We start from the raw sequence: 18,571 nt of genomic DNA, 5'->3' as shown, positions 1-18,571 counted from the left end.
GCAATTAATCATCGAAAGTCAAGTTGCTTCAAAGACTTGCAAAGTTTCCCCCTCACCCACCCTCTTCTCCGAATCTTTGTAGGACGAAAGGAAAAAGGACAGAATAACAAATAGCATGTGTGAGAATCCCACATCATGGGCCAGCCTGGCCCCGCGGGCAGTGGTGGGGAGCTGGGAAATAAGAAACCTTACACATGGAGGCAGGACCCACGGAACTGAACTGCTTTTGTTGGGAAATCCGCAGCCGGCTACAGGAAAAGCAGCTGACACCAGCGCGCCTGAAGGGTGCACAGTGCTGGCAGCTCGCTCTGGGATTAGCAACAGCCAGCACTTCACCCACTGACAGCTGGAGCCAGCAGAGGCTCAGTGGGTCACTGGACTCTTTCAGCCAAGAGCTATCAAGGTTATTGCTCAGGACACCAGACGCTGGGAGACTTCAACTAAACCCATGATTTAACACACTTACATATTCTTTCTGATGACAGTACCAGCTTAAGCAGTGCCCCATCCCTCAGTGCTGCAGCCTCTTTGCCAAGACAACTGTTTGTGCAGCTGTACAATGAAATCAGTGAAGGAACTGACCTAGTTCAGCCTTCAGCCCCACAACCACATGGTAAAAAAAGGCAATAGCAAAAAAATGCAAGTACCTCTGAATGCCCCAAAACCCCAGGGATTAGTTCAGCTACTGTGAAGTGATACTGAAACAAATCCAGCACATCAGGTATCTGCATGTATTGTTCTGTGGCAGGGTAGGAATCCTTATAGCAGCTACCTCAGTGAAGAGCCTGCAGTTTTAAATATCTGGTCATCTTGTCCCCCATATAGAATTAACTCCTACCTTCTTGCCTCTTCCAGATCTCAAATCCTCATCTTTCCTCCCATTCTGACTCCTACTGACATGGAGGTCTCTAAAAGCTGCTGCCCTAAAAAGGCTCAAATTCACTTCTCTGACATACCTGGTCCATGTACAGCATTCTTGACTGAAGAGGATTGCTATGTTAATAGTAAAGCATTATTTTAATAGCAGCTAAAACTAGGGAAAGAGGAATAAGACTTCTGGTCTAGCTGTTGAAGGTACCAATTTTTCATCCTCCTGAAAGTAGATTAAATTGCATTTGATGCATGGCTGAGTTAAACAGGGACAAGCACGGGCAGAACTGACTGAGGTACTGAACATGGATAGCAATATGAAGTCTCCTAATCCTTACCCCTGTACTTCACCTATGAAACTGCCCAGTAATAATGATATTGCTGCTTGTGTCCTTAAACTTTTCCTGTCTTCCCATATCGGGTACTTACAGGTGATAGTTATGGTGCTCCCTCTTTGTCAAAACTGGTGGGATCAGAATAGCAACATCAAATCAGTACTACCTGATGTTGCCTTTGCTCTTCAAAAAGACTAGTATATCAGAAAGCAGAATACAACTTCCTACCAACCAGACTTCTGTTTGTTCTAACCCCATCAATCTAAACCACCAGCACAAGTATCTCATCACCTATCTAGCTATGGCTTAGCTGCCCCCTGATATATCCTGCATAAATTCAGCAAAGCAGCTCTAGCTACAGCCTATCTATCTCCAGCCTGACATAACACCTGAACAAAGATACAGATAGTCCTAAGTGTAGGCTCAGCCCACACTTAATCCACTAAAGTAATAAACTTCAAGCATTATTTCAGTATTTTTGGTTTGCTGCAGTATCTTTTATAGCCTGTCAAGCACCAGAAGGTCTTGCTTTCCACAGGAAGGATTCAGAGCAGCAGCTGTACATGCTGCTCCCACATTCCCTGCTGCCAGCGGCCGCACACGTTCCCTGTTTATGTTTGGGTGTCATACAAGACATCAATCAACGTTTTTTGCTAAAGCATTCTGCTCCCTCCACTTTGAGCCTCCTTCTTCATCTTCCACCTTTCTTTCATGCCTCACCCTCCCTCCGAGTCTCTTCAAAGCATCTGGGAGCATTTGGAAGTAATTAGACCTGAAGGGAAATGTTGGCCAGGCTGGGAGACAATGACAAGTGCCAGGAACCCTGGGTGCCCTTTCTAGCCACTTTGAAGTTCATTCAGATGGTACAAAGCTCCAGTTTGCTTTGTTGGGGGAAAAAAAAAAAAAAAGGAGGAAGGGAATGAGGCATGACAGGCCCATTGAAAAGGGAGCAGGTTCCTGTGAACTGACAGACGAACCGAGAGCTGGAGGAAGAAACATATTATCAAAGAGACCGACAAAATGGCCTCCTATGGCCACTCTGCTTTATTCCATCTAGAAATTGTGCAGATGCACACGTAGTTCAGGGAACAATTGTCTATGGCAGGGAAAATGGAAAACATGTTATTACCGTAACATGGAACCCCAGCTGCCCAATGTGGATCACTGACCCATGGAGACGACTTCAAATAAAATACAGCACCGTGGCTACTGTGGCACTACAGAGCTCATCTCCAGTGTAAGTGCAATTCTAACCAACAATATTAACCCACACACAACATCTGCAGGAGGCAAAGATCTGGACTAGTGCTTCCCTCAGTACCTGAATAGCGCTGCAGAGAACAGCAACTCTGCTGAGAAACACTGGGACCATGGAAGTCCACAGATTCAGTGTCACATGAAGAGATCCTTTTACTGGATGTTTTTTTCCACTCACTTTTTATTCCATTAACAGATACCTGTGTTCTTTGTTAACAAGATTCTGGCAACTGAAAACAATGAGTGCAGCAGAAGAAGAGGTTCACACAAAAAGCCCATCTGAACTGTTGGAAGTCACCTAAGTGCTTCCCCTTTGCTCACTTTCTAGCCATCTATACCCAGAATTAGCAGCAGCACTAACCCCAGCCAGCAAGAAGCAGAGAGAAATCTTATTCTAGACAGCACTTAACTATAGGTAAAACTGAATGGGATTGTATCTTGCTGCTAGAATTCAGGCACCTTGACTTGAATTATCTCTGAAGGTAGAACTGGGAAGATTTAAAAATATGCATAGAAACAAAGTCCTTCACAGAAAGTATATAGGAATTATTTCCCCCTTAATTCTCTATTCATATTATTTGCATGCAAGAAACCTTCAACCTTGCCTCTGTGGTAATGAAGACCACAAACAGGCCGTCCACTCCTCCAAATGGTGCACCTGCCATCTGAGATAGCAATTTTCTATTTATTACTAATGTTCATACAGATCAGGTCTCGCCAGGGTCACCAACAATTTCTTACACATTCTGAGTAATTTCATCAGGGAAGGGGCACAGCTGATGCTGATCCAGCAGCCCACAATGTTTCATCTCTTTCCACCTACAAAACAAACATAAGAGCATTAAAACACTTAACTGGGTAATTTGCACTGTATTGTTTCTCAATAACATGATCAGGCCAGGTTGGACGGGGCTTGGAGCAACCTGCTCTCCTGGAAGGTGTCCCTACCTGCGGCAGAGGGTGGGAACTGGATGAGCTTTAAGGTCCCTTCCAACCCAAACCAGTCTGTGACACTATCTGGTTGGTGAGGGTTCTGTACACTGCCGTACTCAGGCAACAGTTGGACAGTATGTAGGAGCGCTTCTACAGGAGTTGGAATGGTGAACACATCATAATGTTCAGAGCAGGGAACTTCATCCTACATGTTATTAACATGCATGTTGGAGCCTGTTACTAACTTTTCATACCAGATATTAATAGGTAACCTGCACAGGTAGGTGAGATGTTATTTTGTACTTTATTCAGATAATCTTTACTCAGGAAAGAAAGTTCCACTCTTCAGTGGAATGCTTCAAGCATACTGAAAATAGGAAATGGTAAGGATACAGTTTCCCACATGATCTGCATCAGTATCCCAGTACCAGTCTAAAGCAGACAAGCCACAGCAGGGAAAGACACCAACCTACTGTCTGCAGCCTTCCAGCAATCATTTCACACCTCACACTGTGCTTGCTGGAGCTGATGGCCCCACAGTATCTTCCAGAATCAAACTCTAAGATTCTCATTCAGGAAGTTAACATTTGGCACTACTAGCCAGGGAATTCCACATAGTTTTATTGACGTTAACGGCGTTGATTGTCTTCCCTCCCCCTCCTTTGCCACTGCACCAAAAAGTGAATACTGCCCATTGTTTAATTCAGGAATCTTTCATATTTTGTATAAGTTGTCATATAAAAACCACATATAAGCTATTGGTTCTGGGACTAAAAACAAGGTTGCAGTTTTCTGCAACAAAAATTCTTAATGGAAACTTGGCTGCAACCTTAACTATGGAAAACCACTACTGTTGTGCAGGGAAGATGATTGAAAACAGAAAGACAAACTCAAAAAAATAAAGAGAAAAGTACTAAACCAGATTCTAACAGCAAAGGAAGAATGAGAAGCACTCTCCTCTGATTTCATGATACCTGGCAGCTTCAGCCATTTGGGTATTTTCCCAGGGGCCCTCCTCAGCACTGGTGGAGCTTCACGCGCACTTGCTGGCTCTGGCTGCTCGTTGGTCTTTTTGTCACTTCCCGCTTCTGGTTCAGACAGTGATGGAACTGTTGATTCTAAAGATGACGAAGCAGAAGGAACTAATGATTTGGACAAACATCTGAGGAAAAAAACCAAGCAAGTAGAATTAAGCTTAGTTTTTTCGTAATAGCCCCTTGTACCACCACCACCTTTAAACTTTTAAAGTCAGATTGAAAAGGTTCTTTTTCATCATAAAAGGATTTACTTGATTTAGTCACTGAAATCCTACTTTGCAAAGATGGACTCACAAAGCTATGAAGTCAAGTATGACAGTATGACTGTTTCAGGAGAAAATGAAGTCCTAGGATCTTCAGAGCACATTTCTTTGTATTAAGATGGGCTCGTTTCATGCTTCCCATTCCTGAAATACCCATTTACCACTCTATTCAGTCACAACGTACCTGGCTACTAATACATCAGCTGCAGAAGGGGACACTGCAGAGCTCAGCAGGTCTGACCTCAGGTAACAATCTGTTTAAAAATGAAACCCAAACACTTGTTTGGTAACAGAGACATCGATCACCACAGAATCACATAGCTCTTAGCTCAGAAAATACCTGCTGTATACTACAGTAAATCTCCATCACTTTCCCCCAACTGACACAGGACACTTCTAAACTATGACAGTTTCTTTCACAACTTGAGGTGCCCACTTCCCCATTCAGACCTCAAGATCTTGACATTTTCTTTCAGCGCTCACTGCATCTCAGAAACTTTTCTGTGAAGCCAGAGCATGCTTTAATCTCGGAGAAAGAGATTCTAAGCATAACACAGAGGTGTCAAAAAATCAAAGATTCAAATCTGTTCTCCCATCTGCAGCCAGTTCACTACAATAGGAGGTCTGTAAAAGTCTTTCAGTGTCATTTGTCTAGTTAACGTTTTGAACAGCGGAATTTCCTTCTACAGAGTTGTTCTTCTACCATTCTTGTGCCCAGAGCAGACACCGTCCACTCCACAGCCTAACAAATCTCATAGGAAAGGTGCTGTGTTTACTGACCAAGCTAGTTCGGAGAGCTTCAGCCATTCCGAACAGGAACATTTTACCAGCACTCTCAAGGACTGCATTATCTTTTATCAGAAGAACTCTGAACATAAGGATGCAATTCTTCTGGATCTACTACAGGAGCTATACAGCTAAATAAGAGAGAAAATTCGCTCACCCCTGCACTCTTCAGATCCAAAATGAATGACAGCAGTTGGAAAGAGTTTAGCCTGCAGCAAAAGGGGAAGAGATCACTGACTGTACATGCTTTCACAGGTCACTGTGAACATTAGAGACAGGTTAGACAGCTACAGACAAATTCAGAGTTCAAGCTGAGGGCACTGAGCCATCTATAATTCAGAAAAGGCTCAACGTGTGTGGAGCACAAGGCGCTCAGAGTAAGACATGATCTACTCTCCTACACACAGGTGACGAGACCTGTACAGCACGTGCTCATGGCACTGATGACCTGCCATTTGTCCTCCTTTGTCCCCATATCTCACGCCATTATATTTCACCCACATTCTCCACTGCTGAGCAGACAATGTGAATATGATTAAGAATCTTCCAAGACCTGAGTGACTGATAGTAAGAAAAGGAAAATCAAGCTATGCCCTCAGAAATCTACTCTAGATGATACTATAACATTTACAACCCTGTCTCTAGTTGGAATTTGTCTAGTGTCCACAGCTTCCCAGGCTACAGTCTATCCTTTTATAAATCCAGCCTGAATTCCCAGTTCCTACTTGTCAGAATAACTCTGCCATATTCAAACATTTTTTTCATCCACTGAGCTCATCGAGTGACCCAGATAACTGCAGGACTGCACGTTCATTGCTTTACACACTCAGTCCCTTATGTCATGGCTCAGTAGCTTTACTCAACTACCTCTGCATAAAAATATACTGAATAATTCAATACAAAATTTGAATTATGTTCAACATACACAGAAACAGTAACGCTAAATTTCTCACCTTGATCCAATAAGTAAAGAAATAGATAAAAGCAAGCAACTGCCCCTCTTCATATCACTAATGCATACGTAGGAATTGTGCAGGGCAGCCTGCCTGTTCTTGAACCTCTGTTGTCACCATCAGCACAGTCAAGGATACTGGAATGAGGGTCCTTGCACCTGATCCAGCACAGCAATTATCAGAACTCAAAGGTTCCGTGCATTTCTCCGTGGATCGCTACCTAATACTGAGACTAATAAAACTGTGTTACCCAGAGGCAAAATGAAACATCGTCACCTATCTTCCTGACTACATCCTTCAAACGAGTACATCATTTTACAAACTCTGACATTAACCAAAGGCTGTAGACTTCCACATACAGCATGGCCTACATCATGTTAAACTGAAGCAGGAGACATCCACCAGCCGACTCCAGGTTCCAGCTCCTGCTCCAGCAGCCAGGCATCTCCACATCCTTGAACTGCCATCTTAGCAGAAATCATTATTTATTAGGTCTTTTACCATTTCACTCCTCAGCCGCCAGGGCCAGGGGTGCTGCTCCAGCCACAGAGACAGCTCTCCATAAACTTTTTTAATTAAAAAGTACCAGACACGGTTTAGAAACCCCAGAGAAAACTCTTGCAAGAGCTTTGATGTTTCCGCTGCACTCGTCTGAAGGGATCCCTCTATTTAGGAAATGGGTGCCTTAAAAAGCTCCCCCCCCACACACACACACATACACTCAAGCCCTTTTACACACAACATCCTTTTCATGCCAGCTGCAAGTTGGAAAATGAGGTTTTTGTAGTGTGTTAGTGTTGGAATTTTTTAATAACCTCCCCTCTCTTTTTTCCCCATCCTGACCAATTATCTTGGTAAATAATTAACATTCTGAAGGAGATAAGTAAGCACAGCATCTCAGAGCTCAAAGCCCTTTAGTTCAAAGCCCTGCCCTTTTCTCTTGCTGTCGCCACCGAAACTTCCTTGTCAATCAAGCTCTGGGCACACACATCAAAGCTTCATGTGGGAATGGCCCCAAGGGGTCAGAGAAAATTCATGGCAGGGCCTGCATGAGGCACAAAGAGAAAAAGAGTGAGAAACACAGACCAAGAGCTAGACATACACACTCAACCACACAAACACACAGAATGTGCCCCAATATAAACCTCTACCCTATTTACTCACAGGTTCACAAACAACCATAGTTCTAAGTTTCAGGATCCACGTCCACAACCATTTCCCACTGCTGGCAGCACATCAGTCCAGACGTTTCAGTTCAAAATCTTTTAATTGAAAGAAACTTAAAAGGAACCTGACAGCAGCTCCCAACTATACAGAATCGTTCCCATGGCTCATTTCCCTGCATCCCTATCCTTTCCTAGGGGGTCAGCCAATTTACAAATTGGCAAATTTGTAAATCTTGCCAAATTTACATCCAGTAAGTTCTTTTCTTCACTTCAGATAGACTATTAGCTCATCCATCCAACCCTTTACCTAGCTTCCTTCGGGCAGGATTCTCCGATACCATCCCCATTTCAGCACTTCCTGAGGGTGCAGCACAGAAGGCAGGCAGCTACATCCCACTGATCTCCCCAGGATTCAGCCAGGCCCTGACAGGACATAACGCTGTCTGAGGGGGTTTGCAACAGAAAAGAATTTAAGCCAGCGGAATGATCCCACTGGCCAAGGAATGTCTTGGCATAAAGATGAGAAGGGCTTTACTAGCTGCAGTCCAGGAAAATATACAAACCCAAAGCTGGAGCCTTTAGTATTCTCTAACACTGCTAAGGATGCAAAGATCAAATACTGGGCAGACCATTACCTGAAAACTATATTCTCAAGCGAGCTGGTATTCCCTTATTTGCAGTTGTTCTAATGCATACATCCATGTCTCTAGAACTCTGCAGTTCTTAACCTACACAGGATTCTTATCCAAATCTGTGAATAAACAGATGCAGAAATCTCTTAGAGTCACCCTGAGCCTGTCAGATTGACCAAGAGATCACAGGCTGTTTGAAACAACTATTCAAAAATCTCCATTCTCCAATTACATGTGAAGAGTTACTACAGTATGAATGAGTCAACAGCTAGTTAGTATACTCAAACATCCAGCATTTCTCTTTTTTCTGCTTTCATTTCCAGCCAAAGATACAATGCCATTCTGACTGGGAAAACAGATGACCTTAATCTATTGAATTATAATGTTCAAACCACACTGTGCAAGGCACATTTACAAAATACAGTTAGATTATTAATTTGATTGCAATAGCATCTAGAAATCCAAGGGAAAATGGTGTTTGTGCAATTACATATATGTAATGAGCAGCAACATGCAGTATACATAAAAATGTAAGAAAACATGAGGGTTTGGGATTTTATTTTGGTTTGTTGGGTTTTGGGGTTGGGTTTTTTTTGTTGGTTAGTTGAGGGTTTTTTGGTAAAGATGAGAAACTGAGACCTAAAGACATTAAATAACTTATTTAAGGTCACACAGGATGGCAAGTAGCAGAAATGAGAACTACGTATGTAAGTCTCCAGAGTCCTATCCAAGGCCTTAAACACAGGACAGCTTCCTTCTGAAGCGACCAGAAAGTCACTGATAAGGCAAGAAGTGGAGGAAGCCAATGTCCTACTTACTGTCCTCCCCATTCAAGGTGTACCATTCCAACCAACTCCTCAGGTTTTAAAGATCTGAATAACACAGCATCACTGCATTACTTACAGTTGCAGAAGTTTAAATGAGCGCTTTCCATTTCTGAAACCTGAAGACGAGCCTGTTTCTCATAAAGCCACATTTAGTCTAAAACCATGCAGCCAAGTAACTCTGAGCTTTGCTTCAGCCCGGCCGGGAGCAGTTGCTCAGACACCACAGTGGTGAGCGTGGTTTAGGAGTGCAGGGCACCCTGGCTGCAGGGTGGTACTGGGGCTACTGCATCTTGCATTCCGTGATAAAAATATCTACACTAGAACAATATTCCCCTGTGAATCCAGCTGTGATACACGAAAGGAACATTGCTGCTTTGTTTTACTGCACATCTTGGTAACTTGTTCTCTAGGGCACAGAAAGGATTTCAGGCAGACCCTCCCCAAATAACATCTCAACACTTCCTCCTTCACCAGGTACCTCCAGACATACACATTCAAAAACCCCTAGAACACAGCACTGCAAAATACATCCATCACTACCATGCAGTTACTCTGCCCGCTGACAGAGCCATGCTTTCAGACCAGGCAGAGACTGCTGTTTAAGGGGAACTTGCAGCTGCCAGTGAGAAGCATTCTTTCCATTAACATGATCTGAAAAGATTAGAGTGCCACAGGTCTGCTGTTAGTTTGATGTTAAAAGAAAACAAGCACTTCAAAGGAACACTCGCATGGAAGGAGAAACCCAAGCTACCAACATGAAATACTGCATAGTACACACACCCCAAACACATAAACCAGCTCTTGGAAAATTCAACCGGAAAGCCGGTGGATCAAAAGCTTCTCCAGCAAGACTGCAAAGCATCGCTGAAATAGAAATAAACACTCCAGTCATGGTGAAAGGGGCAAACTGACTAAGTGGTTGGTGTTTATAACCTGGGAACAAAGCTGCTCAATGTGGACTGCAACTGCCAAAGAAGATGGATATTTTGAAGCCAATACGGAAGAGGTCTGATCCAGCTAGAGCAAGGGACCTTCAACATTCATAAGGCAAAGATAAGATGTGAAAGTGCTATTCTGAGAAGGCTCCTTCAGAAGGAATCCAGGTATAAAGAGCATTCATTGATCCCCTGAGCTGAGCTCAGGAAGAGCTGGCCTTCAGAACTGACGACAGGAGAGGACATTTGGGCAGAATTACCACTCCACACTTGGTCCTACAGAAAGCCCTCACCAGGACGGAAGTGCCTTGCTGGAAGTCAGCATCAGGGGCAAGGATGGACAGTGAGCAAAACAAACAGACTGCACCAGACAAGCTACCAAAATCTCACCAGATGAGAAAACCCTGAACGAGTAAGCAAAGGGCCAAGACTGCACACAGGAAGGTGAATGCCATCCTCTGGGCTGGATGGATTTCACTATTAATTGCAATTTTCTTTGCTGCCGCTGGAAATACCTCCAACAGACTGGCTCTGATGAAGTAATTTTTTCTGAAATTGCATTCAGGCAAAAGCAGAGAAGGCTTCACACTGCTCAGTTCATAGTCGGCTTCACTGGACAAGCATGCCAGATTATTGCCCAAGCTGGCATTAACAAACAGGATATGGAAACAGAACCAAAGGCAAAAAAGGAAACAAACAGCTCCTCTGGATGTCTGCCCCACGGTACATGCCAGAGGAAACACTCAGTGCACTCTAAGATCTGATTAGAAGATCTAAATATTTATGTGGAAGCCTGTGGATTCCTTCAGCTCTTCTGAAGGCATCCTCTGAGGGCCTCCTGCCCTCTTTGCTGCCTTGACTTTTCCAGTGGCTGGTATTCGTACCTTCTACTAACTCTTTCCTAGCATTAGCACAGCAATCAATGATTTCTTCCACTAACCCACCCCAGATATGCACTCCACAAGTGCCTGTTTCTGGGAGGAGAAAAAAGCTAAGAACCAACTCTGAAAAGCTTGGCTAGCCTAGAAAAACACAAACAAGCAACTAGAGTTATATGGAACCCAAAGCCAAGTGCTACAACAGGGATGCCTGCAGTTGATCAGTTCTAGAGAGCAGAACATTATAAAACACATCAAGGGACATGTGGATAAGGCAGCCAGCAAAAACAGCAGTAACAAAAAAATCAAAGCAATGCCTTGAAGTCTTTACTGGTTCCAAAAACTCCACGTTGCTGCCAATCTGTGAGCTCACTATACTGTAAATATACACATATTTTGAGAGAATTCACTTCAGACAATTCTTTCAGCCCATGTATCTTGGCAAACAAGTTGACAATATTTGTCTTTTTTCCTGGTTTTGCTTGCAGCATAAAGGCTCTCCCTTCATTGGAAATGATCAAACTTAATGAACGTGGTTCCAATCTCACCAGCTTGAATGGAGTCAGAGGGTCGAGAGAGAGCAGAAGTGTTGATAATATGGTACTCCACCATCTGCAGTGACTCCTGCTATTGGCTACAGCACAAATTTCAGTCAGGTCTAAATACTGAATGCTCAAACGTGCTCGCATTGCTGCCTCGGGCACCATCACTTGTTCTCACAGCCCATACCAAGGCTGTCTGCAGAGTGCAGGACAGCCTACTGCTAACTTAGGACTGGGAAAGCCAGGCACAAGTCCATGAATCATGTCTGATGCTGGACAAGCAATCCCAAACAGCCAAGCCCCATACATATCACAGAAGCAACTCTGCCTTCTACCCTAGCAGTGATACCCTCAGGAATCATACAGTCTCCTTGACATTAAGTTGCTGAAGCAGCCAGGCTGGCAGTGATCAATGTCCAGGACGCTGTGCCTGGGCTCAAGCAGGCTCTGCCTCTGTCTCAGCAAAGACCGTAAGTTTCTAGAAAATCCTTCTGAAGTTCATCAAGAGAATTCCATATCCTTGAAGGATGCCATTAAAATTCTCTATGTACCAAGGCATTTCTCAGAGAAAAGGAGAAAACCGAAGGCAATTAATTAGCCTATGACTAAACTGAAGGGAATAAATAACTGGATGCTTCTCTGCCAAAGTCCTACTTAAAAGTAACAACAGTGGCCCACTTGTGTTTAGACATGACAGCGTCATGTATTTTGAGAAGAGGCAACCCAGAAAACCAAGGATGGACCGTGCAGAAGCCACAAGCCAACCTCTATTCCCTTACTCTCTGGTTTTCTTAACTAGTTCTCGTTTGTCTCTCAAGAGCTTACGCACTGTATTTGGAGAATAGGAATTTAACAAGTCCTCGACAGCAAAAGCAGAAGAAACCACATAACAAAGAAAAAAAAAAAAAAAAAAAAAAAAGAGCAGCATTCCTGGAGCAGGGTAAGGACAAACCTGCATCTGGAAGTCAGGGACAGGAATTCTAAGGTTCATACAACTTCAATTATGGCTCACAGTTATCGCTCAGATACTTAGATTCAGTGCAATCTGCCCTATGATTACCTTTGCAAAATGGGACCAGAAGAGGGGCTCTGACAAAGCACAAAGATTTCCCTTCCACAGACCACGATGCCTGAAAGGGGCAAAGCCCTCACCCATGCAGAGCCTAACGCCACCCAGCGCAGCACCAGGACCACAGCCTGTGCTGCAGCCCTCAGCCCTGCAGCGAGGGTGGACACTGACCAGCACGAACTCCTCCTCACACTAAAGAGTTCGTGGTTTGGAAGCAACACTAGAGAGCAAGTGAGAAGGGTGAGCAAGGCCTGTCCCCGGCACTGCCCCACCTGGCCCAACACCAGAAATGTCACCTCTTGCTCCTGCTCTGCGCCACTGTGATTTCTCCTGGAGCGCTGAGGCTTGGGCAAAGCAGCCTGATTAGCAACAGCCGCCTGTAAAAAGGGCATCCAACAATAACACAGTTGCCAGGGACACGAAAGCCAGAGCAACTTCCGCACCCGTTTCTTCCCTGAGAAGAAAGGCCCCTTCAGCCCCTGCCAAGCACCCGCATCCGCCGCAGCAGAGGGAAAGCCTATCTGAGCAGAAGACGTTACGGCACAGGCCCTTCACTGGCAGAAGTTAGAGATGAAAAAGGATTTACACGGGTAACAGAGAGCAAAGCTTCACCTAGAACCAGCCGACCTAAGCTGGGTAAGGCACCATCCTCCCAAGTCAGAGCCCTGTGGTCTCTGACAAGCAGTAGGGTAACCACAACGGTATGACAAGCTCCCAGCAAGAATTGTTTTTTTCCTGTTTGATGCTTCATCCAAGTAAAATGTTTATAAACACACAGAATCATTCTTGCCATAACAGGACATGACCTGAAAGGGACGAAAGGCCCCAGGCAAGGGACAGAATGCTGCATGGCCACTGGCACTAAACACAGCTCTTCCAATCTGCAAACCCACTTTACATAATGGCCATTTTACACCCAGCTGCATCAAACAATTCCTTTCACACACGCTCATCTGCCTGGCCCCAAGCACATGTTCCTGGCAGCACAGGAGCCACTGCCCCAAAATCGCAAGCTCTAAACAGACTGTGGAACCTAACCCCATCCAGGCACAGCATTTATTTCCCCTCCCTCTCTTCATCCCATTTTATCCTTTCAAGTTGCCTCGGCCCCTCGCAGCCTTCTCCCTTCTCCCACCTCATCCTGAACATACATGAATTTCTTAGCTCCTCTAACGAAACAATTCCCCTGCTGTTTCTTGCCAATCCAGCGACACATGTCTTCCCTTATTGCTAAACCTCTACCCTGCACACCTCATTAGAGCAGTGTTGCTAGCCTCGAGCATTTGGGTCAAATCATGCACTCATTTCCAGTGCCCAGGGCCCCACAGCCAAGGCTGAAGTCTCCCTGAATATAACTTGATTTTTTTTAAAGAAAAGCTCAATTACAACAATGCTCTCCTGCCCCTTCACCATGAACTCTATTTTGCAAGTCAGGTCTGATGAACTGGGTGAGTTTTCCTAATTCTGGGGATAAACTTTTGGAGTCAAGAGCGTTTTGAAATCTCGCAGTGAATGTGCATAGTGAATGCCTATAGCTACATACACACTTCCAACTATCTGAGGCTTCTGCACTAAATGGGCTATGGCAATAAGCTGCACCACGAGCAGAAACTTTGCACAGTTTATACGCTCCACTGCAGAAGAAGAAAAAAAATTAATAAAGTGAGTTCTTTAAAGTCACTATGAACTTTAGCAAGGCCTCCTGCAGGAAAAGTTTGCTTGGGTCCATTGGCATAACTGCATCAGCCAACTCTTGTAGAGCTAAGTGGCATGAGCAAAACCTTTACTTTCACAAAGCTGAAATTTTGTGTGCTGTTTCATGTGTATTAGGCCATTACCATTCAATCTATAGGGTACTTAAGTCAATACAGGAATTGCTATTGGGTCAGGTAAGTTGCCAAGGTAGCCCACTTCCAGCAGTACACAAGGATTTTAAGAACAAGTGTATGCAGGCAACAAGCCCATTAGGTCCAGCCAGTATCCTGTCTCCAACAGCAACCAGAACAACCCCAAACAAACAGATGCACAGAGGAGTATCCCTGGTCTTTGATTCTACGTGATACTTTCCCCTAATACTGTTAGCTAGCAACGATTTTCAGTTCAGAAACTTCCTGACATGGTTCAAGAGAGGTTCAAGAGAGACTCTCAGTAGATATCTTCTTTGCACTTGTCCAAATTCCTCTGGAACCAGTATATACTTGTAGTATGTAGCACCCTGCGACAAGGAATTCCACACTTTGGTTTCCTGTTGCATGAACAACTACCTTCTTCCATTCCACTTGATGTCACTCACTCCTGTCCTGGACAGAGCAAGAAATAAACCCCTTCCAGATTCTCCTTGATATGTCACGTCTTTCCCCATCACATCTTCTGCAGACTGACAAGCCCTAACCAACTCAGTCTTCCCCTATGCAGGAGCCATTCCACACCTCTGATGATCCCCATTTCCCTCCACCGCATCTTTCCCAGTTCCTTTTCAAGATGAGACCAGATCTGCAAACATTATTCAAGATGCAAGCAAACCCTGGTTTCATCCAATGATGTTCTTCATTTTGCTATCTGCTTTGTTCTGAATACTTTGGGTTTGGAAAGGAGGCCATTTCAGTTTTGACTATTCAGTGATAAGCTGACGATTCATCACCTTGCTCCGTGGCAGTGAGAATCAACCCAACAGGGCACTGACATGCATATGAAGTTCAAATTATTTTTCCCAGCACATGCATCACTGCATTTACCTACACTGAACCAGATGGCTAAGAAGAAACTGCCAAGTCATGCAGCCATTGGGAAATGTGGTAACCTCTCAAAATGTCACATTACAACCCCCACAAATGTGAAACATCAGGTTTGTCTTTGCACATTTTACAAATAATTGTAAGGATCCTGTATTCTTCGATTATGTTTAAAAAATCCATTTTTCTTCAAGCATACCCAAATTCTCAACACAAGCACTTTCTACATACAGTTTAGTCAGACTGCACTTGGATTACATGTTGCATGGAAAAAAATAATTCTTAAATCCAGCTTGGATTTGCCACCCTTTGTCTCAATCAGATGTTGTTGTTCTGTGTTCACACAGAGGAAGAGGGAAATGAGAAAATTATTCCTTAAACCAGTCAATTTGCGGGAGCATTTCCAGCTTTCGAACACTGTACCTTGGACAGTCAGTTCTGTCCTGACATCAGCTCTGCACCTTTGCCGGGCAACACCACAAACACTTCAGTCTCAGGACAGGCACCACACATGGAGAATGCTTGACAGGAAAACTGACCAGGTTCTCCATCAGGTTGTGATTTCTAAAGGAGACTGAAAGACTGAAAGACACCTCCGGGTCTCTACAGAGCACTAATGTAACACGTGTATGTCTCGGGGAGCTGCTGCAAGGAATGAATTCCACACTACATGTCACAACTAGGAAACTGGGAACTCGCCACGTGTGTAACAAGCACAAGTAACGGTGCCAGGTACAGAACAAAGGCTTTAATACAGTAAATGAAGCACAACTCCTGCCATGAAGTTTCTGATTCAAAGACAGGGACATGTAATTATTTCTGTGGTGTTTCACTGAACAAGTTATGTTTCAGAAGACATCCAGAGAAACGTTAGATGTCTGCTGAAAAAGTGAAAAGAACAGTATTGGGGGGGGGGGAGGAGGTGGCAAGGGGTAAATATAGGTGAGCAGATTTTGAACTTTATTTGGAAGACAGACCGAAGCTGAGGACTAACAAGGACTGGAGACAGCATCAGAGATTGGATGAGCAGGAGGCACATACAGGTCAGCAAAGAAGGTGCTGCACTCAAGTTCATTGAAAAGGCAGAGACACACCCTTTTCCTTGCGGAATGAGTATGGTTTGCAAAGGATTTAGAAGCAAATTAAAAAAAAGAGGAAGAGAACGGTCACAGGAGATCTCAAGGTAGTAAGGACAGGCATGTGAGCAGACAGGGTATTTCCCACCAGTGACAGAAACAATGGAAGAAAGCTGCATCAGAAAGGTAAGTACCTTGAATTCAAGGAGCAACAAAAGATCCAACAGAAAATGAACTGAGACTAGGATAAAGGTTGATTACAGAGGCAGATTTTGAGTCTTCAGCATCTAGGATGTACTTAACAAAACAGAAAAAGAAAGCGCATCTTAAAGGAAAAAGAAATAGTGTCAAAACTTGAAGTCCATGAGATTCTAGAGGAAAATATGGCATATAGGGTAGGGGACAACATCACTTCCTATAGAGACACTGAAAAGAACACAGGATATTTTGTAGGGGCACAAGTCTGAAGGCTAGGGCAGGAAATATGGGAACACATCCCAGCCCAATCTTAGAAGAAGACAGAAAAAAACCCATTTGATGCAGGAAACCTCTGTTGGTGAGAGATGCAGAGAGAGCATGCTTTGGAAAGATGAAAAATGCATTCCAACGAGCATGTTAGAAAACATGTAAATGAACTCTAGGTGAGGGATGTGCTCAGACATGACAGCTTAGGACCGAAAGACGAAACTGAGACAGAGGAAGGCTGTGAGTAGTGCGGTGTGCCAGAGCAGTCTGTGCTAGTCACAGCTCTAGGGCTGCTTCCCTTGCCTCAGAACTGCTAACAAGTGCAGTCCATTTTTCATTATCTACTGTTCCTCTGAATGTTTTCCAAATGCATCATTAGCAGTGCAGCCACAGCCAGCTTCCCCTTCGTGGGATTTCTCAGAATCTGAACACAAGATTTGTCCTTTGCTTTTCCCATCATGGTTACCATGTGCGCCTTGAGACAGTGTTTTGGGTGGCAGATGTGGGTGAGATGGCTCAAATCAGAGGAAGCTGAAGAACTGCTTTCACATCCAAATGGCAAAATCTCCTGGCTCAAAGACACAAAGTGCTTTCCACTGGTATTTTCATTATGAATTAAAATATACAAAATGGTTTTGAAAAGAAAAATCATTGTTCTCCCCACCCACAATGACATTGTCTTACCAACACAACCACAGTTCCATTCCTGTCAGTGGGAGCACAGCCATGCACTGCCCATTCAGAGGCCATGGTCAAGTAGAGCACAGGGAGGCTGATCGAAGCAGAGAGCCCTTGGGCTGTGAAGCTGGATGGAGGCTAAGAGCTACTGCACAGCAATTCCTGAGCCACAGAACCAAACACGGCTGAGATCCCCGAGAGGCTCCAGGCTCCCTAGGAAGCTAAGCCTGTCACAGGCATGGTGACAATACAAGGAACTCTAGCATCAACAAAACCACTCCCAAAACTTCAAATTTCAGCAAAGAATTCTTAGCAGGGTATTAGGAAGGGGAGAGACTTCCCACTGTGAACACAGAGATCCACACTCTGCTTTCGTGATTATTCAGTAGTCTTAAAAGCAGCTGCATGTGTATCTCTTCCACACGGCCTGGTCAGGAAGTTGTGGAATTTGGAAAGCTCCACTACAAACAACTTCAGAGGCATGCTAATCCCTACCTGATTCACCACGCTGCCTGACAAGTGCTTTCTCTGCCCCTCTCCTGTCCCACCCCTTCCGCTTCCTTGGGAAGCATCTCGCTGCAGTGTGCCTGGCCCTGTCCCCCGCAGCCATCTCCAGTGCCTCTCTACAAACTCCATGTTGTTCTGAATGACAGCACATTTGAAAAAGGGTGAGGCTGGGGCCAAGTCACTCGCAAAAAACACTCAATCAGTCTCTTAGCATGTGCCTGATTACACAGCCAAGGGTCTCTGGCCAGAGACTTCAAGTCCACCTTATCTGATATTTGCAAAAAACCTTCAAGAATATGGATGTTTAAAACTAAATTTCAGCCTTAGAGAAGAGTTACAGAGAGTACCTGTTCCTCATGTACAGGGTGGCTTAAAATAAATTCTCACAGTGATTAACAATTAACAAAAAGGTCAGATTTTTGTCTAATATGGCCTCTAGCTCCTGCCACAGAAATTGAAAATAGTTACCCATCCAAACCCTGTCTCCCACTTCTTACCATACTAAGATACAACTGAGTACACTAAGTCATATATATAAGTATACTAAGTTAGCATATAAGTATACTAAGTATACTATACTAAGACCTAACTAAGGTGAGTTTGCTGTATCCAACTAAGATACAGCAAACT

At 44.2% G+C, this 18,571-nt stretch overlaps 1 protein-coding gene across 5 annotated transcripts in view; it reads right to left on the bottom strand.

Moving 5' to 3' along the window:
• Positions 1-117: 117 nt before the first annotated feature.
• The window catches only part of ASPSCR1 (ASPSCR1 tether for SLC2A4, UBX domain containing), a 40,524-nt gene continuing 22,070 nt past the window's right edge, over positions 118-18,571 (bottom strand). For 3 of the 5 annotated variants that reach the window (XM_030506055.2, XM_030506056.1, XM_030506054.1), the window contains 4 exons: positions 5,639-5,690; positions 4,880-4,949; positions 4,370-4,557; positions 2,206-3,281 (listed from right to left, as the gene is read on the bottom strand). In XM_030506055.2, the coding sequence (XP_030361915.1) occupies positions 3,268-3,281; positions 4,370-4,557; positions 4,880-4,949; positions 5,639-5,690 (324 nt within the window). In that variant the 3' untranslated portion in view covers positions 2,206-3,267. Of the gene's footprint in view, positions 1,094-2,205; positions 3,282-4,369; positions 4,558-4,879; positions 5,222-5,638; positions 5,691-18,571 lie in introns of those variants that run through there. The other 2 variants (XR_003994326.1, XR_003994327.1) reach the window with 2 other exon arrangements.

The sequence above is a fragment of the Strigops habroptila genome, chromosome 14 (genome assembly GCF_004027225.2).
Source record: "Strigops habroptila isolate Jane chromosome 14, bStrHab1.2.pri, whole genome shotgun sequence".
NCBI lineage: Eukaryota > Metazoa > Chordata > Aves > Psittaciformes > Psittacidae > Strigops > Strigops habroptila.
This window is presented reverse-complemented; position numbering and strand designations above follow the sequence as displayed.